This window comes from Salmo trutta, chromosome 33, assembly GCF_901001165.1.
Source record: "Salmo trutta chromosome 33, fSalTru1.1, whole genome shotgun sequence".
NCBI classification, from domain to species: domain Eukaryota; kingdom Metazoa; phylum Chordata; class Actinopteri; order Salmoniformes; family Salmonidae; genus Salmo; species Salmo trutta.
Window position 1 is genome coordinate 27,461,988 of NC_042989.1, and position 25,268 is coordinate 27,487,255.

The following is a 25,268-nucleotide window of genomic DNA, read 5'->3' on the forward strand; positions in this document are numbered from 1 at the left end:
AATGATGGCCTACCCCGGTCAAACCCTGGACGACTAACGTTCGTGGTATGGATTAGACCAAAACGCAGCGGAAATGTGTATACTCATCTTCTTTTATTTAGAAGGAAACGTAAACACTTAACAAACAATTGACGCATACAGTTCTGTAAGGCAACACGCTATACACGGAACAACTACCCACAAACACAGTGACAAAAACCCCTTACTTAAATATGGCCTCCAATTAAAAGCAACGAAGAACAGCTGCTTCTAATTGAAGGCCAAACCAAAAACCCTGAACATAGAAATAGACTAAATAGACACAGACAGAAATATACTAACATAGAACATTGCCCAAAAACCCCCGAAACACACTAAACAAACACCCCCTGCCACGCCCTGACCAAACTACAATAACAAACAACCCCTTTTACTGGTCAGGACGTGACAACGACGTGATACAGGACTTCAACCCTCTTTACACTTGAGGACATTGGGAAATTATAAATAACAACAAAGGGCCTTTTAACCTTGGGATGTCAGTGTGTGTGTGTATTGGGAGGTTGATTGGTGTGTGTGTGTGTGTGTGTGTGTGTGTGTGTGTGTGTGTGTGTGTGTGTGTGTGTGTGTGTGTGTGTGTGTGTGTGTGTGTGTGTGTGTGTGTGTGTGTGTGTGTGTGTGTGTGTGTGTGTGTGTGTGTGTGTGTGTGTAAAGTACATATATATTGGGGAGTTGCAGGGAGGGGATTGTGTGTGTCTGCAGGAAGTTTAATCTCAGAATTCCCTGAAGCCACTCAACCAGAAATAAGCAAGCTGTTACAATAACCAAATGTGTTGTTATTTAAAGTGCTTAATGAAAATTAATGATATTGGAAATTTACCAAAGACTTATTGAAAGGCAGGCAGGCAGATAGACAACCTGAGCGACAGACAGGTGGCCAGGGATGCATTGAATCAATCAATCATATTTATTAATAAAGCCCATCTTACATCAGCTGATGTCACAAAGTGCTGTACAGAAACCCATCCTAAAACCCCAAACATCAAGCAATGCAGGTGTAGAAGCACGGTGGCCAGGAAAAACTCCCTAGAAAGGCCGGAACCTTGGAAGAAACCTAGAGAGGAACCAGGCTATGATGGGTGGCCAGTCCTCTTCTGGCTGTGCCGGGTGGAGATTATAACAGAACATGGCCAAGATGTTCAAATGTTCATAGATGACCAGCAGGGTCAAATAATAATAATCACAGTGGTTGTCGAGGGTGCAACAGGTCAGCACCTCAGGAGTAAATGTCAGTTGGCTTTTCATAGCCGATCATTCAGAGTAGCTATACCACTCCTGCTGTCTCTAGAGAGTTGAAAACAGCAGGTCTGGGACAAGGTAGCACGTCCGGTGAACAGGTCAGGGTTCCATAGCCACAGGCAGAACAATTGAAACTGGAGCAGCAGCACGACCAGGTGGACGGGGAACAGCAAGGAGTCATCAGGCCAGGTAGTCCTGAGGCATGGTCCTAGGGCTCAGGTCCTCCAAGAGAGAGATAAAAAAGAGAAAGAAAAGAGAGAGAGAGAGAATTAGAGAGAGCATACTTAAATTCACACAGGACACCGGATAAGACAGGAGAAATACTCCAGATATAACAGACTGACCCTAGCCCCCCGACACAATCTATTGCAGTATAAATACTGGAGGCTGAGACAGGAGGGGTCGGGAGACACTGTGGCCCCGTCTGATGATACCCCCGGATAGGGCGAAACAGGCAGGATATAACCCCACCCACAAAGCACAGCCCCCACACCACTTGAGGGATATCTTCAAATACCAACTTATTACTATCCTGAGACAAGGCTGAGTATAGCCCACGAAGATCTCACCCACGGCACGAACTCAAGGGGGGGCGTCAACCTGGACAGGAAGATCATGTCAGTGACTCAACCCACTCAATTGGCGCACCCCTCCTAGTGACGGCATGGAAGAGCATGAGTAAGCCAGTGACTCAGCCCCTGTAATAGGGTTTGAGGCAGAGAATCCTAGTGGAGAGAGGGGAACTGGCCAGGCAGAGACAGCAAGGGTGGTTCGTTGCTCCAGTGCCTTTCCGTTCACCTTCACACTCCTGGGCCAGACTACACTCAATCATAAGAGCTACTGAAGAGATGAGTCTTCAATAAAGACTAAAAGGTCGAGACCAAGTCTGCGTCTCTCACATGGAGAGGCAAACCATTCCATAAACATGGAGCTCTATAGGAGAAAGCCCTGCCTCCAGCTGTTTGCTTAGAAATTCTAGGCACAGTAAGGAGGCCTGCGTTTTGTGACTGTAGCATACGTGTAGGTATGTACGGCAGGACCAAATTGGAAAGATAGTTAGGAGCAAGCCCATGTAATGCTTTGTAGGTTAGCAGTAAAACGTTGAAATCAGCCCTAACCTTAAAAGGAAGCCAGTGTAGAAAGGCTAGCACTGGAGTAATATGATCACATTTTGGGGGGGTTCTAGTCAAGATTCTAGCAAGTTAATTTAGTGCTTTATCCGGGTAGCCGGAAAGTAGAGCATTGCAGTAGTCTAACCTAGAAGTGACAAAAGCATAGTTTAATTTTTCTGAATAAGTTTTGGACTGAAAGTTTCTGATTTTTGCAATGTTACATAGATGGAAAAAAGCTGTCCTTGAAACAGTCTTGATATGTTTGTCAAAAGAGAGATCAGGGTCCAGAGTAACACCGAGGTCCTTCACAGTTTTATTTGAGACGGCTGTACAACCAACAAGATTAATTGTCAGATTCAACAGAAGATCTCTTTGTTTCTTGGGACCTAGAACTAGCATCTCTGTTTTGTCCGAGTTTAAAAGTAGAACATTTTCCGCCACCCACTTCCTTGTGTCTGAAACACAGGTTCCATGGAGGCCAATTTTGGGGCTTCACAATGTTTCATCGAAATGTACAGCTGTGTGATGTACAGCCGTCCGCATAGCAATGAAAGTTAACATTATGTTTCCGAATAACATCACCAAGAGGTAAAATATATAGTGTAAACAATAGTGATCCTAAAACGGAGCCTTGAGGAACACCAAAATGTACAGTTGATTTGTCAGAGGACAAACCATCTACAGAGACAAACTGATATCTTTCCGATAGATAAGATCTAAACCAGGCCAGAACTTGTCCGTGCAGACCAATTTGGGTTTCCAATCTCTCCAAAAGAATGTGGTGATCGATGGTATCAAAAGCAGCACTAAGGTCTAGGAGCACGATAACAGATGCAGAGCCTCGGTCTGACGCCATTAAAAGGTCATTTACCACCTTGAAAATAACCATTATATGCAAAAGAGACTCTATCCCCGTTTATACCTGCCGCTAACATGCGTCCTTCGTCCTGACCTTTCCTGATCTTGTCCTGATCTTGCCCGTTTACATTTATAAGATCTGATCTAGATCAGTTCACAGAGTCTTTTAATCATTTAAAAATGTGGGCAAAATCAGAATGTGGACAAGATCAGGAAAATGACACATGGTAGAACCAGGTACAAGCAGGGCTTCTGTGTCTCAATGGGCTTTTCCTGGTTACATTTTTTTTATAAGATATGACCAGTCTCCCTTCCATTCCTGGTTGTCTTATTCACCCATCCCCCCATCCCCCCATCCCTCCAGTTTGTCAGGGTGTCCCATCGCTGCAGCAGAGAAGCTGCAGAAAGCCCAGGACAAGAGCATCTGTTGTGACGGCTCCTCCAAGTCTAACCAGGGTTCTGACCGGGTGCTCAGGTACTGTTCTGACTGATCACCACACTACACTCAGCATCCATGGGGAACACCTCACGGGGAGAGACAATGTAGGCACAGTCGAAAGACCTAAACATATTAATTGGACTTCAAATGCTCTACCAGGGTTCAGTTCAATTCCATTTCAAATGATTGTACTCTTCCTGAACATGCTGAATTGAATGGAATTCACCCCATTCTAGAGTTCTACCTTACACCCTTACCTAGCTTAGTTAGTGTTCTTAATTACTCTATTATAGATTTAAAAGGTTCGCTATGTCTGTTTGATTTCTATATCTTTTGATCTCTCAGACATTTATAATTTGGAGAAGCTCTACATTAATTTTCTTGTTTATGAAGTGAAAGCCTTTATTGGGTTTTAGAGAGCAGAATAATTTCAGCAAAAGTTTATTCGATATGCATGATAAGATAATGATTAAAAAAGTATTATAAAACAGGTGGTTCGAGCACTGAATGCTGATTGGTTGACAGCCATGGTATATCAGACCGTATACCACGGGTATGACGAAACATTTATTTTTACTGCTCTAATTACATTGGTAACCAGTTTATAATAGCAATAAGGCACCTCAGGGTTTGTGGTATATGGCCAATATACCACGGCTAAGGGCTGTATCCAGGCACTCTGTGTTGCATCGTGCGAAAGAACAGCCCGTGGTCATGGTATATTGGCCATATACCACACCCTCTTGTGCCGTATAGCTTAAATAAGCAGCGGTAGATATAACATTTCTATCAAATAAGATTAGAAAATGTGAAAATGACACAGAACATAATATCAGAGAAAATGCATGACTTTAATTGTGAGTTCTGTTAGGGTAAGATAATTTAAGGAGACATTGTAGTGTTGCAATGACAGACAGCATAGACATGTAGCTTAGATGAACTCAAAGCTCAATGCAAGGATCACCTGAGGTTAGTTGACTGTTACCTTGCCTTTTCCCTTTGCTACCTTTCCCTCCCCCATCTCCTCCCTTCCCACCTCCCCTGCGTGATGTTTGGTGCCTCTGCTCTGTCCAACCTACGCCCCCTCGTGGTTTATTTTCCAGGCCTATGTGCTTTGTGAAACAGCTGGAGATCCCTCAGTACGGCTACAAGAACAACGTGTCCACCAGCACGCCACGCTCCAACCTGGCCAAGGAGCTGGAGAAGTACTCTAAGACCAGCTTTGACTACAGCAGCTTCACTGACAGCAGCCACAGCAACAATGTCTACGGCAAACGGGCCATCGCACCCAAACTCCAAGGCAGGGACACTTCCCCTAAAGGATATGACGGTACAGACTGACGTGTTGTCTCTTCCCTTTACTCTGTTGTCCTACTTTATTGTTGTTTCAGGTTTTCAGTTTGATAAATTTTTGGGGTAGAAGGATGAAAAAAAAAATCCAAATGTATTCGGCTGTCCCCAAAGGGGAATCCTTTTTGGATCCAGGTAGAACCCTTTTGTGTTCCATTTAGAACCCTCTGTGGAAAAGTTTATACATGGAACCCAAAAGGGTTCTACCTGGAACCAAAATGGTTCTACCTGGAACCAAAAAGGGTTCTTCAAAGGGTTCTCCTATGGGGACAGCCGATGAACCCTTTTAGGTTCTAGATAGCACCTTTTTTTTCTAAGAGTATGGTATATGAATTTTCTGTATTTCGAAGGACTTTTCTCCACAGATTCATTGTAGTTTTGTCCCTTGTTTCCAAACTCAGCAATATTTAATCTTCCCAAATTCTATATTGTTGAAATGAATGCATCTCTCTTAGCCAAGTTACTATAACAGCATTTATATGCAGTGGATGTGTTTATACTTGTGAATAACTATCCCTACCCCTGTGTATGTCCTTCAGCCAAGCGCTACTGTAAGAACTCCAGCTCGGCGAGCAGCACGACCAGCACCTACGCCCCCAGCAGCAGCAGTAGCAGCCTGAGCTGTGGAGGAGGTGGCGGAGGGGGCGGAGGGGGCGGAGGGGGAGGCAGTAGCGCCAGCTCCACCTGTAGTAAGAGCAGCTTCGACTACACCCACGACATGGAGGCTGCCCACATGGCCGCCACGGCCATCCTCAACCTGTCCACGCGCTGCAGAGAGATGCCCCACGGCCTGGGAGGAAAACCCCAGGATCTCTGTACTCGGGTAGATTGCTAACTAACTACTTATACATATGTTATAAAGCCTTTATAAACCCTTTACAGCTGATATCTTCATGTAAGGTGGAACACAAGTAAATAGGGTTGTGCATCATGCACCTAATTCAGAGAAAGTGAGAGGATGACACAGGTTTATTTCTAGTCATAGAGGTTGACTTTCAGCCAACTGGAAATATCCAAATCCTACTTGGCATCCTGTGGTTTACCATAGTCTATTATAGTATTGGTTAAACCTTTGAACTATATCCTACAACCACAGTCCCATCCCACTGCTAGAGGCATTTCCCTCCAAGCTTCCTCTGTCCTGCCAGGTAATGTGAGCAGTGATGAGTGAGGATGATATGGTCTCTTTAGCCATGAACGCTGGCGATCTGTTAAAGATATATCCACGGCTGTGTCTCTGACGCGGCGCTCAGCGAGACAGTTTTTTATTTCCCTTCAGGGATCAGACAGGGTAGATAGGAAGCGCGGTGGGATGGGATGGATCGGCGTTGACGTACGCTGTGAGCCCAATATGTCATCAGGAGGCGATAAGGCATCGGTAGTCCTGCATTATCAGCACGGAGACGCTGAGCCGGCAAATAGGAGAGAGAGGAAGCACAGCAGAGTACTAACGCTAGCCTGGCGCTAATGTTGGCACTATGGTCTGTCTGGGGCTGGAGAGCCAAGAATAGAGGAGGGGAAAAGAGTTGAGAGGAAGGCATAGAGGAGAGGTGATGAAAGGATGGGAAAACAGAAGAGAAAGTAAGGGAGTAGAGGGGCATCTTCAGTGTGAAGCAGAGAGGAGTGCACTTAGCTGGTAGAAGAGCCTTAGGCAATTAGGACTTCCTTTCTCTCTTTCTCCCTTCCTCTCTGTCCGTCTCTGCTCCGTAGGTGAGGCAGACAGAGAGGAGTTTCCTAGGCAGAGATGGACACAGGAAATGTCAGGGAAACTCTCAACCTTCTTTCATCTGAACACTTCCAGTCATGTCATTGCTTTCCTCACATTGTGTGTCTTTCCCCTATCTACATCCACTCCTATCTCACTGAGTGAAAGTGAGGGAGACTGAGGAATACTCATGAATACTGAGGGAGAATACCTGGTTTTATTTTAGGATCTGGAGGGGGCAGGTGAAAGTAATGAAAGCAGCTATTGAACCCTCCAACTCTCTCTCGCCCACCTCCACCCAGCACAGCCCTGGCAACAGGGGTCCGGGGCTACCTAGGGGTCAGATGATGATGCTGCGGTCGGGGGAAGATCTCTAAAGGGGCTTCCTCCTCTCCCAATCTACTACTAATTAGACATCATGGGTCAGTCACATTAGTATTGTCATACACACCCGACAGGTCCTTTATACATAGACACAGATGCACACAGACAGCCAGAGCCCCATCCCTTTGGCTCCACGGCTATGACAGCTGAGCCGGTAACATATCACTGAGCTGGTTACATATCACTGAGCTGGTTACATATCACTGAGCCGGTAACATATCACTGAGCCGGTTACATATCACTGAGCCGGTTACATATCACTGAGCTGGTTACATATCACTGAGTGACCGCCAGTGTGGGGACACAATGGGACAAGGACAGGGACATGGAGAGGACTGGCTTCATATCCCTCACGTATGAGAATTAGCTCTCACGTTTATTACATACCAGTGGTCAGTTTATTATACATCTCAGTAGCTATATATCAGTGTATTATATATCTCAGTAGCTATATATCTGTTTATTATAAATCTCAGTAGCTATATATCTGTTTATTATACATCTCAGTAGCTATATATCTGTTTATTATAAATCTCAGTAGCTATATATCTGTTTATTATAAATCTCAGTAGCCATATATCTGTTTATTATAAATCTCAGTAGCTATATATCAGTTTATTATAAATCTCAGTAGCTATATATCTGTTTATTATATATCTCAGTAGCTATATATCAGTTTATGATATATCTTAGTAGCTATATATCTGTTTATTATAAATCTCAGTAGCTAAATATAATTTATTATAAACCTCAGTAGCTATATATCAGTTTATTATATATCTCAGTAGCTATATATCAGTTTATGATATATCTTGGTAGCTATATATCTGTTTATTATATATCTTAGTAGCTATATGTCAGTTTATTATATATCTCAGTAGCTAAATATTGTTTTTTATATATCTCAGTAGCAACACTCCCGATTGCTCAGTTTGGCCGGGCGGCCAGCTCTAGGAAGAGTCTTGGGGGTTCCAAACTTCTTCCATTTAAGAATGGCGGAGGCCATTGTCTTCTTGGGGAATTCGAATGCTGCAGACATTTTTTGGTAGCCTTGCCCAGATCTGTGCCTCGACACAATTCTGTCTCGGAGCTCTACGGACAATTCCTTCAACCTCATGGCTGGGTTTTTTGCTCTGATATGCACTTTCAACTGTGGGACCTTATATAGACAGGCGTGTGCCTTTCCAAATCATGTCCAATCAATTGTATTTACCACAGGTGGACTCCAGTCAAGTTGTTGAAACATCTACATTAGTTGAAACATACTAATGTAAATAAGATATTTCTGTTTTTTATTTGCAACCATTTCTAACAATCTGTTTTCGCTTTGTCATTATGGGTTGACGAGGAAAATGTTTTACTTAATACATTTTAGAATAAGGTTGTAACATAACAAAATGTGGAAAAAGTCAAGGGGTCTGAATACTTTCTGAATGCACTGTATATCTCAGTAGCCATTTATCAGTTTATTATACATCTTAGTATCTATATATCAGTTTCTCAGATGATCTTATATATGTCTATCATTTGTCTACAAAGGCTGATTCTGTGTTGTTGCCATATTGACCGGAGAGTGATAAAAATGTAGCTAGTGCTATGTGCGTTTTACTCATTTTAACGCTATGGTCCTTCCAAAGATGGCTCTGGAAGCACACCACAGTTCCCCAGCCTCTGAGCCTGGAACCCTATATAAGTGTATGTGCGTCATAGATAAGAGGGTCAGGGTTTTTCTCCACTGGAACACAGGGAGAATCCAGCCTAGGGGTAGTGTCATATGGAATCACTGTTAAAACGCGAGGATAGGAGGAGAGGAGAGCGGGAGAGGAGGGGAGGCAGGATATTAATGAGGGCAAGGGAAAGGTGACAAATAGACATTACCCCTCCCCTCCTAACCCCTCTAAAAACACTACCCTCAAGGGAAGGATTCTTCTGGGCACATTTGTACCAGATACAGTACATGGACATTCAGTTGGGTTGAAAAGGAAGGATGAGAGGGAGAGAGAGTATTTTGAGTGATTATTCAAGCCTGCCTGTGTCCCTGTTTGTTCTGGTATATTTCTTGTGTTTTTGGTTGACTAGCAGCAGTCCCCCTGCAGCCACCCAGGATTGCCCTCAGACAAACCTCTCACCCCACTCTCTGTCCCCGTCCACTCACATCACATTCAAACCAGCCAGGCCCCAATCTGCTCCCTCTGGCTGTGGAGGTTATAGTCGCTCCGAGGGAGGGAGCTGGAGAGCGAGCTGGAGAGAGATGGAGAGACAGAGAGAGACAGAGAGAGAGGGTATATAGATTAGTGTAGGATCACTACATTTGCTCAGTGTGCACTTGCCCTTTATCACTGATGACCATGTCCCTCCCACCAGTCACCATGCATTTACTACTGATGACCATGTGCCTCCCAGCAGTCACCATGCATTTACTACTGATGTCCATGTCCCTCCCACCAGTCACCATGCATTTACTACTGATGTCCATGTCCCTCCCACCAGTCACCATGCATTTACTACTGATGTCCATGTCCCTCCCACCAGTCACCATGCCATTACCACTGATGTCCATGTCCCTCCCACCAGTCACCATGCATTTACTACTGATGACCATGTGCCTCCCACCAGTCACCATGCATTTACTACTGATGTCCATGTCCCTCCCACCAGTCACCATGCATTTAGTACTGATGTCCATGTCCCTCCCACCAGTCACCATGCCATTACCACTGATGACCATGTCCCTCCCACCAGTCACCATGCATTTACTACTGATGACCATGTCCCTCCCACCAGTCACCATGCATTTACTACTGATGACCATGTCCCTCCCACCAGTCACCATGCATTTACCACTGATGACCATGTCCCTCCCACCAGTCACCATGCATTTACTACTGATGACCATGTCCCTCCCACCAGTCACCATGCATTTACCACTGATGACCATGTCTCTCCCACCAGTCACCATGCATTTACCACTGATGACCATGTCCCTCCCACCAGTCACCATGCATTTACTACTGATGACCATGTCCCTCCCACCAGTCACCATGCATTTACCACTGATGACCATGTCTCTCCCACCAGTCACCATGCATTTACTACTGATGACCATGTCCCTCCCACCAGTCACCATGCATTTACCACTGATGACCATGTCTCTCCCACCAGTCACCATGCCATTACTACTGATGTCCATGTCTCTCCCACCAGTCACCATGCATTTACCACTGATGACCATGTCTTTCCCACTAGTCACCATGCCTTTTTCCTCCCGTTGGGAAATATTAGGAGAGTTATATAATAGGTTTTTGAGCTGAGTGTTGTTTTGCTTTCCTTCTCCCCTCTCTCTCCTTTGTTCTGTCAATCGTTACTACTTTCCCTCCCACCCTTTTTCCCTGTCTATCTTCTATCTCTTCCTCCAGAACCCAGACCTAGAGGTAGATGAGAACGGGACATTAGACCTGAGTATTAAGCAGCGTTTGGGGGATGGAGTGGGTGCAGTGCTCACCCCCCTGGAGCCCATGTCGCCCCAGCGCCAGGCCCTGATGCGCTACGGCATGGGGGATGACTGCTGGGACCTGCCAGTTGACTACACCAAGATCAAACGCATCGACGAGGACAGCAAAGAGGTACTAGAATGAGGATCATGATGATGATGATCACTACTCTAAACTATAACTCCCACTGTCGGATGAGGTTATCCTACCTTTAATGATAATGACTTTCCATAACATTAGCTTCACAGTACCTCAATATTCAAAGAACATTTAGACTTCAGCATTCAAATTTCATCCATGCAAACAAACTGCATAAATTCAAACATTTTACATTTCACATAGGCCTTCATACAGAAGTCAAACTCCCCCCTCCTCTGCATTTCAGTAACACCCATCCATTTGGCATTCAATACAGTACCTACTGTTTTTCACATCTGTTCAACCCAAGCCATCTGTCTCCAAGGACTTTCTGTTGATTCCTTTGTGTATAAGACTCCAATTTCAGTTGATTTTTAACACCAGCCTAGATCTCGGGTACATGCTGAATGATTGGAAAGTCATATTAGGAGTTCTCCAGGAAAACAATGAATTATTTGTATGTTAAATTTCCATCAGCATCACCGTACAGCAGACAGAGTTGTCTGGGTTTATTTTGGATCATGCTCTCTGCACACTATGTGTCTCTGCTATTGTGAATTATGCAAATAAATAGCTTGCACATTGTGGTGGAATCTATATAGCTCTTCTCATCAAAAGACTGTGTGACAGACCTGGGTATTTTCTGTGTATTTTAGTATTTTCCAATAATGTGTCAAGAATCAACTTCTATTGGAAGTATTTGAAAGTATTTTCAAATACTTATTTAAAATATTATTTTCCAATATCTGGGTTGAATGCATGGGAGTGTATTTCAGTCATTGTATTTTAGTATTTTCAACTACATGCCAATACTTTACAAGTGTATTTCCAAATACATTCCAATATTGAACTATATTTTTACATTTCAGTCATTTAGCAGACGCTCTTATCCAGAGCGACTTACAATCAGTGCATTTATTTTAAGAATGCTAGGTTAGACAACACATCACAATTGTATCATGTACATTTTCCCTCCAAAAAGTATTTATCAGCAAAATCAATGATAGTGGGAAAATAGGTGTCGGGGGCGCTGTGAGAGTTATTTAAGATACTCGTCAAAGAGGTAGGGTTTCAGACGTTTTCCAAAGATGGACAGGATGTCCGCTGTCCTGACTTTAGGGGGAAGCTTGTTCCACCATTGGTGTGTCAGGACAGAGAAGATCATCTACGGATGAACTTGCAGAAGCGAGTCACTGCTTTGATGTTTGCAGAGAACAACAGGGTGTTGTCCAGGGCCACGCCATGGTTCTTTGCACTCAGTGGAGTGGAGAGGTCTTGGAGTGGTTGGGCAGAAGAGCAGTTCCGTTTTGTCAAGGTTGAGCTTGAGGTAGTGGGCCAACATCCAAGCTGAGATGCCTGTCAGGCACGCAGAGATGCGTGTCACCAAGTGGGTGTCAGAAGGGGGGATATGACAGAGCCGAGTGACTTGGTGTAAAAAGAAAAGAGGAGATGGGGGCCCTGGGGGACACCAGTATTGAGAGCATATGGTGCAGACAGATCTTCTCCATGCCACATGGTAGGAGCGACTTGCCAGGTAGGATGCAATCCAGGGGTGTGCAGAGGGATGGTGCTAGGTTTCCCCCAATCCTGAGTGGGTTCCAGTCTGTAGTTTTTGAAGTCAGATGGGTGGAGTGCTGGTTTCTTGAGGGGAGGGACTCTGGCCATCTTGGTCAGGAAGTGGTTGGGAATGAGTTGATAAGGGAAGTAAGGAATGGGAGGTCTCCAGAGATGGTTTGGAGAAGGGAGGAGGAGATGGGGTTGAGTGGGAAGGTTGACAGGCAGCTGGACATAGTCACAGGATTCCATCTGGAGAAAGAAGGGAGAAAGAGGTCAAGGCATAGGGGTAGTTCTGTGTGAGTGGGACCAGTGGACTCAGTAGGCTGAGTTAAAGAGGAGCGGATGTCATCAACCTTTTTTCAAAGTGGTTGACAGTCATCCACAGAGAGGGAGGTGGAGGATTAAGGAGGGAGTAGAAAATGAAGAAGAGTTTCGCAGGGTTGGAGGCAGAAGCTGAACATTTAAAGAATTAGAAAGCAGCTTTAGAGAGGAGGGGTGGAAGGAAGATAGGTCCTCTGGAAGTTTATTTTTCCTCCATTTCTGTTCAGCTGCCCGTAGCCCTGTTCTGTTAGCACGTAGTGAGTCACTCAGCCACGGAACAGGAGAGGAAGGTTGGGCCGGCTGGGAAGAAAGGGAAAGGGGACAGTGAGAGTCAAAGGATGCAGAAAGGGAGGAAAGTAGGGTCGAAGAGGCAGAGTCAGGAGGGAGAAGGATTTAGCAGGAAGAGAGGATAGGGTAGAAGAGAAAGAGAGTGAAGATTGTGGCAGCACATGACCATCTGGGTGGGGACTGAGTGGCTAGGATTGGAGGAAAAATGGAGAGAAAAGGAAACAAAGTAGTGATCAGAGACATGGAGGGGGTTGCAGTGACATTAGTAGGTGAACAGCCTCTAGTGAAGATGAGGTCAAGTGTATTGCCTATATTGTGAGTGGGAGGTGACTGGGAAAGGGTGAGGTCAAAAGAGGAAAGGAGTGGAAAGAAGAGGTGGAAATAAATGTATTAAAGTCAGGCATCGGGAGGTTAAAGTCGCCCAGTACGATGAGTGGTGAGCCATCATCGGGAAATTTGCTTATCAAGGTGTCAAGCTCAAACCTCTTACATCTAGATGTGCCGCTAGCGGAACGCCTCGCCAATATCCAATGATAGAGCGTGGCGCGAATTAGAAACACCTCAGAAATCCAAAAACTTCCATTTTTCAAACATATGACTATTTTACATAATTTTAAAGACAAGACTCCTTTATCTAACCACATTGTCCGATTTCAAAAAGGCTTTACAACGAAAGCAAAACATTAGATTATGTCAGGAGAGTACCCAGCCAGAAATAATCACACACCCATTTTTCAAGCTAGCATATAATGTCACAAAACCAAAACCACAGCTAAATGCAGCACTAACCTTTGATGATCTTCATCAGATGACACTCCTAGGACATTATGTTATACAACGCATGCATGTTTTGTTCAATCAAGTTCATATTTATATCAAAAAACAACTTTTTACATTAGCATGTGCCGTTCAGAACTAGCATACCCACCGAAAACTTCCGGTGAATTTACTAAATTATTCACGCTAAACGTTCACAAAAAACATAACAATTATTTTAAGAATTATAGCTACAGAACTCCTTTATGCAATCGCGGTGTCCGATTTTAAAATAGCTTTTCAGTGAAAGCACATTTTGCAATATTCTGTGTAGATAGCCCGGCCATCATGGCTAGCTATTTTGACACCCACCAAGTTTGGCACTCACCAAACTCAGATTTACTATAAGAAAAATTGGATTACCTTTGCTGTTCTTCGTCAGAATGCACTCCCAGGACTTCTACTTCAACAACAAATGTTGGTTTGGTTCCAAATAATCCATAGTTATATCCAAATAGTTGCGTTTTGTTCTTGCGTTCAAGACGCTATCCGAAGGGTGACGCGCCGGCGCATATCGTGACAAAAAAATTCGAAATATTCCATTACCGTACTTCGAAGCATGTCAAACGCTGTTTAAAATAAATTTTTATGCGATTTTTCTCATAAAATAGCGATAATATTCCGACCGGGAGACCTTGTTTTCGTTCAAACACTGAAAATAGAAAATGGACATTGTTCTTAGAACGACCACTTTCCAAAAGCCCTACTGTTTTTCGCCCAGGGACTGCAGTCATCATTCCCCGTTCTGGCGCCTTCTGAGAGCCTATGGGAGCCACGTTACAGCAGAGATCCTCTATTTTCCATAAAGAGGCTATAGAAGGCCAAGAAATGGTCAGAGAGGGCACTTCCCGTATAGAATCTTCTCAGGTTTTGGCCTGCCATATGAGTTCTGTTATACTCACAGACACCATTCAAACAGTTTTAGAAACTTTAGGGTGTTTTCCATCCAAATAAAAATAATTATATGCATATTCTAGTTTCTGGGCAGGAGTAATAACCAGATTAAATCCGGTACGTTTTGTATCTGGCCGTGACAATACTGCCCCCTATCCTAAACAGGTTAAGGAACTCTCCAAGGGCACCTGGTGGGAGATAGATGACAACATTGTTAAGCTTGAGGGGACAAGTGAGAGTAAGAGATTGGAATTCAAATGAAGAGGTAGACTGGTGAGAGAGGGGAAAATAGAACATCTCCACTTAGGAAAATGAGTAGAACTGTGCTACCACTGCAAAGAACAGATGCTCTTGGACTATAAGATAGCCAGATGATGCGAGAGCAGCTGGAGTAGCAGTGTTCTCTGGGGAAATCCATGTCTCTGTCAGGGCCAAAAGGTGTAGGGACTGAAGGGCAATAGGCTGAGTTCCTTATTGACCGCAGATAGGCAGTTCCAAACGCTGCAGAGATTAGGAATTACTCATGGGTTGTGCGCACGAGGTACACTAAATTAGAAGGGTTACAGCCATGGGGTGGGGAGCATCTGTAAAACCTACAGGGAGAGGCGCAAACTAGGATGTGAAACACACACATACTTTCCAAAGCTACAAAAGAGCAAAATGATCATCAGAAAATAACTAGCTAAGCTACTCAAGTGAGAGAGTCTGGTGGAGCCTTCCTCGCTTTCCTTCCTCATTTAACTGCTCAGAACAACTTGGCAGAACATCTTTGTTTCGGCAGCAGCATTTGTTTTGGTGACAAAACCTCTGCTTACAGCTGCTGCTGAAAACACAGGGGAGATTGAAGTATTACCACTAAATGCCTAGCAGAGGTGAAAGACACACCTCCCAGCACTGATTGCTGATTGCCTGGCAGAGGTGGAGAGAACACTACTTATAATACAACACGCCCACAAATTAGCAAGACTGTTACACAAATAGGCCTGAAACTAGCCTGAAACTAAGTCCACAATGACAAGTACTGAGCAATCAGACAGTTCAAACAGCAACGATGAACTACTGTAGGCTAGTAGGTAAAAGACAGCACTTAAATTCAATTGCCCTAGTAAGACAATACCAACAGCTACTCATTGAATCACAAAATCTACTTGGTACTCTTGTAAGAGTTGATCCCCTTCCAAACTATAGATGTGACGCACTTGTGCGTGTGTGTGTGTGTGTGTGTGTGTGTGTGTGTGTGCACGTTAGCGTGCTTGCGTGTGTGCCTGCCTGCGTGTGTCTATGTGTGCCTGTTTTTGCAATGTAGAGGAACAAACAAAATGACCCTGTTCTTCAATTTTTGCTGGATATATTTGCCTGTGTCTTTAGGGACATTACTGTACACACAGGAAAATAGAGGATTTACCTGGCAGCCTGCACTGTAGACAAAGCCAGTCTGCAGCCAGACAATAGCCATCTGGGACTTCACCAGAGTGCCATCTAGTGTATCTGTTAAGTACTGCATTAGAACGCTCAGCCAGCTCCCTAATTCTGATTCCATTGTGCTGAGGGCAATAGGCACAGAGAAACTGAGGAGCACAACATAGTGAAGCCTACTGCAGCACAACAAAGAGAGTCTTACTATGAGGTTTTCCTCATATAATCCTGCAAATAGTCCTGCAAATAGATAGCTTCAATCCAGAAATATGTAGCACTGAATAGACTCCAGGATTTCTTGTCAAGAGAGCCCTGACGTTTCCAGTCTGTTGTGATAAGAAGTTATTTACTCAATCAATCCTCAAAGGCTGCATTAAATACACAACTGCATTTCCAGTCTCCTCAGTTAGAGATTCTTCTGTTGATTTGCAAAACTCATGAACAAATTGGCTTAGGCACTCCTATGATCCTTTGGTGCAGTGATGGTTGTCGACGGTATTATTCAAATCAAATTGCATTTGTCCCATTCTTCGTAAACAACCGATGTAGACTAACAGTAAAATGCTTACTTATGGGCCCTTCCCAACAATGCAGAATAAAAAATAAAAAATTACACAAGGAATAAAGACACAGTCAATAACAATAACTTGGCTATATACACGGGGTATCATTACTGAGATGATGTTTAGTGGTATGAGGTAATTGAGTTAGTTATGTACATATAGGTAGGGATAACGTGACTACTTCCTGAGTGCTGTGTCTCTCCAAAACCCAGATTGACGGCATGGCAGAGCCTCCTCAGCCACCAGCCGGCCACCCAGCCAGTCAGACAGGCAGGCACCTCATTTGCATACAAATTGAGATAGAAAGTGCCATTGTGTTTTAAAGAAAGCTTCTTCTAAAGCTCTAAGAACGCCAGGGCAGCTCTGACTCTTTCTCTCTCTCGTTTTGTCTCTCGCTCTGTCTCTCGCTCTTTCTCTCTCACTCTGTCTCTCTCTTGCTCTCTCTCTCTGTGTGTATGTGTGTGTGAGACAGTGCGTGTGAGAGGCTGATAATCAACCCTCTGAAGGTCTGAGTAATAACTTTAGTTTATGTGTGTTTTTGGGGTTTTTATAATCCTTGTGGAGACCAGAAGTCCTCATATGGAGAGTAAAACAAGGACAATTCGCCAGTCCCCACTAGGAAAAAGGCTATTTTAGTTTTAGGGATGAAGATTAGGGTTATGGTTACAATTAGGGTTATGGTTACAATTAGGGTTAGATTTAGGGTTAGGAGTTAGGGTTAGGAGTTAGGTTTAGGGTAAAGGGTTTGGGGTTAAGGTTAGGGTCTAGGGAAAATAAGATTTTGAATGGGAATCAATAGTTTGGTCCCCACAAGGATAGGAAAAAAAGCATATAAGTGATAGGGGACACCCTTTACCTTGTGCTCCTCTTCTACCCTGCTGGCTGCCCAGAAACAGCTCTAAACTGGTGCTGGCAGCCACTGGCAGCCTGATGGGCAATGCCTCCCATGCCCTCTGTCTCCTACAGTACTTGCTCTGTCAGAGCTGTCAGTTTCAATCCATACCCAGCTAGCAGATAATGTTCTGGGAACAATATATTTCTTGAAACTTGGTGGGAGCGTGGTTGTCTTATGGTTATTTAGCATGCAACCTTCCCACAAATATTTGGGAATGGTGCAGGATATTTGCTTAGCTATGGAACATTCTCAGCACATTTAAGTAACTTGAGAAAAAAACTTTTCATATTTTCATTACTTTAACTTCCCTGGGCTAGCGTCCCACCCTAGTCAACAGCCAGTGGAATCGCGTGGCGCGAAATACAAATACCTCAAAAATGCTATAACTTCAATTTCTCAAACATATGACTACTTTACACCATTTTAAAGACAAGACTCTCGTTAATCTAACCACACTGTCCGATTTCAAAAAGGCTTTACAGCGAAAGCAAAACATTAGATTATGTCAGGAGAGTACCCTGCCAAAAATAATCACACAGCCATTTTCAAAGCAAGCATATATGTCACAAAAACCAAAACCACAGCTAAATGCAGCACTAACCTTTGATGATCTTCATCAGATGACACTCCTAGGACATTATGTTATACAATACATGCATGTTTTGTTCAATCAAGTTCATATTTATATCAAAAAACAGCTTTTTACATTAGCATGTGATGTTCAGAACTGGCATACCTCCCGCAAACTTCCGGTGAATTTACTAAATTACTCACGATAAACGTTCACAAAAAACATAACAATTATTTTAAGAATTATAGATACAGAACTCCTCTATGCACTTGATATGTCCGATTTTAAAATAGCTTTTCGGTGAAAGCACATTTTGCAATATTCTCAGTAGATAGCCCAGCCATCACGGCTAGCTATTTAGACAACCGGCAAGTTTAGCACTCACCAAAGTCAGATTTACTATAAGAAAAATGTTATTACCTTTGCTGTTCTTCGTCAGAATGCACTCCCAGGACTTCTACTTCAATAACAAATGTTGGTTTGGTCCCAAATAATCCATAGTTATATCCAAACAGCGGCGTTTTGTTTGTGCGTTCAAGACACTACCCAAATGGTAAAGAAGGGTTACGATGCACGACGCATTTCGTGACAAAAAAATTCTAAATATTCCATTACCGTACTTCGAAGCATGTCAACCGCTGTTTAAAATCAATTTTTATGCCAATTTTCTCGTAAAAAAGCGATAATATTCCGACCGGGAGTGGTGGTTTTCGTTCAAAGAGAGAGAGAAAGTAACATGGAGTCGACTCGTGCACGAGCCTTAGTCTCATAGTACTCTGACCGGCCACTATCCAAACGCGCTGTTTTTCAACCAGGGCCTGCAAAGCCACGATTCAGCTTTTTGCCGCCTTCTGAGAGCCCATGGGAGCCGTAGGAAGTGTCACGTAACAGCAGAGATCCCCTGTATTGGATAGAGATAATCAAGAAGGCCAAGAAATGGTCAGACAGGGTACTTCCTGTTTGGAATCTTCTCAGGTTTTGGCCTGCCAAATGAGTTCTGTTATACTCACAGACACCATTCAAACAGTTTTAGAAACTTTGGAGTGTTTTCTATCCAAAGCTAATAATTATATGCATATTCTAGTTTCTGGGCAGGAGTAATAATCAGATTCAATCGGGTAAGTTTTTTATCCGGCCGTGAAAATACTGCCCCCTAGTCATAACAGGTTAAATCGGGTACGTTTTTTATCCGGCCGTGCAAATACTGCCCCCTAGCCCCAACAGGTTTTAACAGAACATTTTCTTAAAGTTCAAACCTGGTTACATAAAATGTTGGTAATGATCTAGGAACGTTCTCCAACTGGTCTGACATTGGGAATGTTCTCAGGTTGTTCAGAGAACGTGAAGGAACAACATTCTTCTTTGGGAATTTTAGTACTTCAGCATAACGTTTCCTACAGGTTTCCTCATGGTTATATTTAAAGTCACATTCTCAAATTGTTCCCGAGAACATTAAGATACATTTCCATAAAAAACACAAGAAAACTTTAGTAACGTTCAGAGAATTCCATTCTCAGCATCAACAAACTCTTTGTTCAGGTGTGTTGGCCGCGCCCCCTTATTGACCTCACCTGATCATAATTACTGCTTGTTTCCGTTTAAATGGGGTCGGTTTGAAAAGACAAAAAGAAACAGCTTTGTATGTGTAAAAAATCATGGCATGCTAGCTCCATCCTGTGTAAACTGGAACAAAAAGTCCCCCTCCGTCCTCGCCATCTATTTGACTGTGTGTATCTCTCTTTCACTCTCCCCCATCCCATTCCTCTCCCTCCTCTTTTCTCTCTCTTTCTCTCTCACCCCTCTCTCTTATTCACCCTCTCATCCCAATCTCTCTCATTTCCCGTCTTTCTCAATGTCCCTCTCTCTCATTTCTCTCTTTCTCTCTCCTCCATCCCTCTCTTCCTCTAGACGAATGACCTGGACCCGTTCCAGGAGCTGCTGGAGCAGCGAGGTTACTCTGATGATGTCTCCATGCACAGCCCCAAGCCCAAGTACGCCCAGTGCAAAGAGAGCAAGAAGGACCTGATAACGTAAGACTGACCTGTACAGGATGTGTGTGTGTGCGTGCGTATGTGTGCCCCCCCCCCCCCCCCCGCTCCCATCTGCTTTTCTCCTCTTGGCTTTTCCTTCTTTCCTGTCTCTGTTCGGTTCCTTTGCTTCAGAGGAACCACCCCACCCACCTCTCCCCCTTGGTACTAATGGCATGCTACATTTTGCCACGTACTTTTCAGCCTGCTTTTCATTTGATCCAGAGCTCTTCAGCCAGTGTATTGCTGGTTTCTTATGCTTCTCTTATGTTGATGGTTTAATGTAATAAAACATGGTTACCTCATCATGTTGCAGCTGCGCTCTAGAATGGGTCCAAAACAGTCCAAACCATTTTTGCAGACAGTCAAGCTAAACTGGAAACAATGAAAAACAAATCAGCCAACAATAAAAGGGATAAACAAACCTATTTATTTTATTTTATGTTCCTCTAGTTTTGGTTTCATTCTGTCTATTTCTCTGGTGACAGATGCCCAACATATGGGTGTGAGGGGAGTGGTCAAGTGACTTGGATGTATTGTTTTCAGCTTACCTCGACTTTGCTCTCTGACTACTGCAGCCAGAATGCACATCTCAGTGTTTACCCTTGAGTATGATTACAGTTAACCCTTTGAGTCAACATACAGTGTCTAAGTGATGTGTATCATCATGGTAAACATAGGCCTACCAGATACCCAATTATGTCAAGGAATGTAGTCAATGAACTTACAGATCATGTCAACAAAACATTTATGTTCTACACAGGCTATTTCTAAACGCAGTTATTTAGAGGGGTTAACACTTTTATTTCCTGACCCATAGTCCCCCGTGCACTTGCATCATGGCTTTCTTGCAATTCCAGTCTTGTCAACGTGTGTGTTTGTGTGTAAGTGTGTGCACAGTGTGTACTGTGCATGTTTGTCTATGTCTTTATGTTTCAATGGTAGGCCCTCTCTCTTCTTTGCCTCACTAATGTTGTCATGGTATATCTTCCAGTCTCTCTGGCTGTCCTTTAGCTGACAAAAGCATTCGAAGTATGATGGCCACCAACTCACAAGAGCTCAAGTAAGGCGTCTTCTTTTGTTGATATATTGTGAAAAAAGTATAATTCCCGATTCCTGAATTTTGAACTTGGTTTTAGTTCCTCAGACAAAGCAAATACACTCTGCTGACTGTTATTAATATGTATTTTTTATTTATGGGGTATATCAGCTTTAATATTGCAGATATATTGTAGGTTCTATCAATGTAATTGTCTGCATTATTTCCAATACCCTATATATATATATATATATATATTATTTTTTAATACATTTTCCTTTATTGTTTTCCCTTAACCTTACCACCCTTCCCGTAATTGGAGTAGACTCTACAGACTGATTCAGTGAAATACATTACAGATGTAACGGTACAGAACGAGTGTGTTTTTGACTGTGTCCCTCAAGCCCTGTTGGTTGCTGTAGGCCCTGATTCGCTGTGTTTTCTGTCCCAGGTGCCCGACACCGGGGTGCGATGGTTCTGGGCATAATACTGGCAACTACGCATCACACAGAAGGTAAAATAAACACATACACACACACACACTTGTAGTTATTCACACTGGCAGTGGACAGCACACACACCTCTCAGGCTGGTTCAGAGTAAGTTCTCTGTATTAATAATATTTGCAATTGATGTGGTTGTCTTTCCTCTGCAGTCTATCAGGGTGTCCACGGGCCAGGAAGAGTGGAATAAAGATAACACACAGTAAAGAGGACAAGGAGGACCAGGAGCCCATCAGGTAGAGTTAGCCTGCCAAACCCCTCTCAAAGACTCAGGGAACTACAGCTCTCACCTCATTTCTAGATGCCCTTAACAAACTCTCACTGTTCTTTTTAGATTGAAACAGAGACAGGCAACCCCCAGTCTGCCATGGTTTGAAAATGAGGGTTGTCCTATGTAGGGATCTTATGTTGTGGCATCACAAAAAGATACAGCGACAGTTAGCTGGAGAGAGAGAGACAGAGATTGATCTGGATTGTCTCTAACGAGCTTTTCTGGCTGCACTCTCATTGATTTCTCAGTGTTGCTGAGAGAAAACCAACACCCTGGTCTGTCTGTCTGTCTGTTGATCTATCTCACACGGTCAGCCAATCCAACAGAGGCAGGGTCGCTTTCCCACACATCTATCTTCACTAAAAGCCATGATTGCATGGAACTCCCTTCCATCTTATATAGTGCAAGTGAACAGCAAACCTGGTTTCAAGAAACAAATAAAGCAACACCTCACGGCACAATGCCTCTCCCCTATCTGACCTGCTTGTTGTGTGTACTATATGTACTGACATGTACATGTAACTGATAGATGGACACACATGTACACTACATGTTAATGTTTTCAATGTATGTAAATTGTAAAGTATTTTGTCTGTAATGTCTTTTTAGTTACATGTCGGACCCCAAAAAGACTAGCTGTCACCACTGCCGTCGGCTAATTGGGATCCTAATAAAATCAACAACAGAAAACTGCTCAAAATAAGCGTTGGCTGGAGGAGAAAAGTTCTTGGACTTAGAGTCAACCTTTTCTCTTTCTGAAAGCATTTGGAACTGTGTGTGGGGGTTTGGACCATTTTCGGAAAGAGATTGTGCCTGTTTCTGGAAATATAATAAGCCTGATTGATAGTTTAATAAAACCAAGGGGAGTTGTAACAATAATCCACTGGGGAAATATTATGTGTTGAAACATTTTCAGCTTCACTGCATCTGATTAGCCATAGTGCCAAGTGCTGATTTAACGTTGACTGACTGTAGTCTGTGTCAGTGTGATAAACTGCCAAAGGGACAGATTAGACCAGATCAGACCAGAATGAAGGTGTTTTTATTTATATTTAAGTCAGGTTGATTACTAATACCGTATCGTCTCCCATTCTGCACACTGTAACTCAAAACACAAACAAAGTCATGCTGCATTCGATTCTGAAATGATATTTGCTCAACTCACCTATGAAGCTATATGTGGTCCAACTTTACATTACATAGACCTTATGTCATAGCAATAACTATGTCATTAATTACACAATTCTTCCTGACAATGCATCCTGAGCAGGAAAACTTCTGGGCCCTTGTCAGAAAAAAACTCCTGACCCTGGTTATTAGAATAACCAGAGTATCCCTACGCCATCCACAGGTGTCCGGTCCCGGGCTGTGGCGGTCAGGGTCATGTCACAGGGAAGTACGCGTCTCACCGCAGCGCATCAGGCTGCCCCCTAGCGGCCAAGCGGCAGAAGGACGGTTACATGAATGGCTCCCAGTTCACATGGAAGGCTGGGAAGACAGACGGCATGTCCTGTCCCACCCCGGGCTGTGACGGCTCGGGTCACGTCAGTGGGAGCTTCCTCACACATCGGAGGTGGGTCTGGGTCCTGCATCAATATTTGATCATACATCCTCTCTTTCTCCCTTCCTTGAAGTAATCACTGATCTGACCGGATCTATGAAAGCTAGTGGAGCCAATGCTTCACTCATCCAGTCAGGTTTTGTGTGTGTGTTAAAGTAAAATATGCACTATTTGTATGTATGTCTAAAAATGTCCTATTTTCTAATATTTTCCACAAGTTTGTCGGGCTGTCCGCGTGCCACCTCTGCCATGAAGAAAGCCAGACTGTCTGGACTGTCTGAAATGCTAACGATAAAACAGCGCACCAGCAACGGTAATGACTGTCACCGCTCACTCACACAATGGAGCCAATCAGGAGTGTGTATGCGTAATGAGCTACTGAGTGAAATCCCAATCTGACATAAAGAGCCAATCAGGAGTTGGTACGCGTAATGAGCTACTGATTAGAATCCAAATCTGACATAAAGAGCCAATCAGGAGTCGGTACGCATAATGAGCTACTGAGTAGAATCCCAATCTGAAATAGAGAGCCAACCAGGAGTGTGCGTAATGATCTACTGAGTTGAATCCCAAACTGATATAAAGAGCCAATCGGGAGTGTGTATGCATAATGAGCTTCTGAGTAGAATCCCAATCTGACATAAAGAGCCAGTCAGGATTGGGTATGTAGCAATTGTTTTATTTTTTTATTTTTATTTAACCTTTATTTAAATAGGCAAATCAGTTAAGAACAAATTCTTATTTACAATGGCAGCCTAGGAACAGTGGGTTAACTGCCTTGTTCAGGGGCAGAACGACAGATTTTTACCTTGTCAGCTCGGGGATTCGATCTAGCAACCTTTCGGTGACTGGCCAACGCTCTAACCACTAGGTAATGAGCCACTGAGTAGAATCCCAATCTGACATAAAGAACCTGACATAAAGTGTGTATGCGTAATGAGCAATAAAGGGTACAGAATTGCCATACAGCCTCTGAGCTAGCCAGTGACAATTAGTGTATAAGAGACCATCCCTCTGCCTCTATCACACATCTCATTCACCCACCACTGGTGAATGACACATCATTTGAAATATTTAGTTGGGCTTGGGGTGGGTGGCAGGTGTCTAATAATTGTTCACTGTATAATATTTTTAAGGAATCGAAAATGAGGAAGAAATTAAACAGCTGGATGAAGAAATCAAAGATTTAAGTGAATCAAATTCACAAGTGGAAGCAGATATGATCAAACTTAGAACACAGGTAGGTCAGTAGTACTATGCCATCTGTTTCCTTGAAGAGTTGACTCATTTCATGCTTACCTTTAAGTTTCTACCCATTGTGGAACATCATTCTGCTATTGTCAGCACTCATATAATGGTAATGTAAACTACAATGAAGTGTGTGTTTCATTGTTGTACAGCATACACCTAAATGAATCTACCCTCCGCTAAAAAAGTTAACAGAAAAGTTACTCCAGTTTAGAAGAAGCTGTCCAATTTTCATACATGATCTACCATCATCGAGAGAAATCCCAGTATATCTCACATCTGGGAGAATACAGTGTAACAAAGTGGGGGATTCCTAATTACAAAGCACTATACCTCTGGGAGTACCTGCTTGCTAAACAGAGAGAGCATAGTCACTCACAGCTAATAAACGGAAGCACCCTGTCCCCAATAACAGGAACAGGAGCAGCGGCTTTCACAGCTTGTATGAAAGGGTTCCTACCTAAAGAACTATTTGTGTCTGTGAGTTGCAGAAGCTACATATCAGTATCAAGGAGGTATCAAACACTCCAGGAGGAGAGGAAA

At 43.4% G+C, this 25,268-nt stretch overlaps 1 protein-coding gene across 6 annotated transcripts in view; it reads left to right on the plus strand.

Annotated features, from left to right (window-relative positions):
* Positions 1 to 25,268, plus strand: part of LOC115172775 (myelin transcription factor 1-like protein) — a 160,146-nt gene that overhangs the window by 129,587 nt on the left and 5,291 nt on the right. For 5 of the 6 annotated variants that reach the window (XM_029730515.1, XM_029730514.1, XM_029730517.1 and 2 more), the window contains exons 10-20: positions 3,613 to 3,723; positions 4,791 to 5,017; positions 5,577 to 5,860; positions 10,543 to 10,749; positions 19,985 to 20,106; positions 21,098 to 21,166; positions 21,594 to 21,656; positions 21,798 to 21,881; positions 23,268 to 23,489; positions 23,696 to 23,790; positions 24,614 to 24,717. In XM_029730515.1, the coding sequence (XP_029586375.1) occupies positions 3,613 to 3,723; positions 4,791 to 5,017; positions 5,577 to 5,860; positions 10,543 to 10,749; positions 19,985 to 20,106; positions 21,098 to 21,166; positions 21,594 to 21,656; positions 21,798 to 21,881; positions 23,268 to 23,489; positions 23,696 to 23,790; positions 24,614 to 24,717 (1,588 nt within the window). The remainder of the gene's footprint in view (positions 1 to 3,612; positions 3,724 to 4,790; positions 5,018 to 5,576; positions 5,861 to 10,542; positions 10,750 to 19,984; positions 20,107 to 21,097; positions 21,167 to 21,593; positions 21,657 to 21,797; positions 21,882 to 23,267; positions 23,490 to 23,695; positions 23,791 to 24,613; positions 24,718 to 25,268) is intronic. The other variant, XM_029730518.1, reaches the window with a different exon arrangement.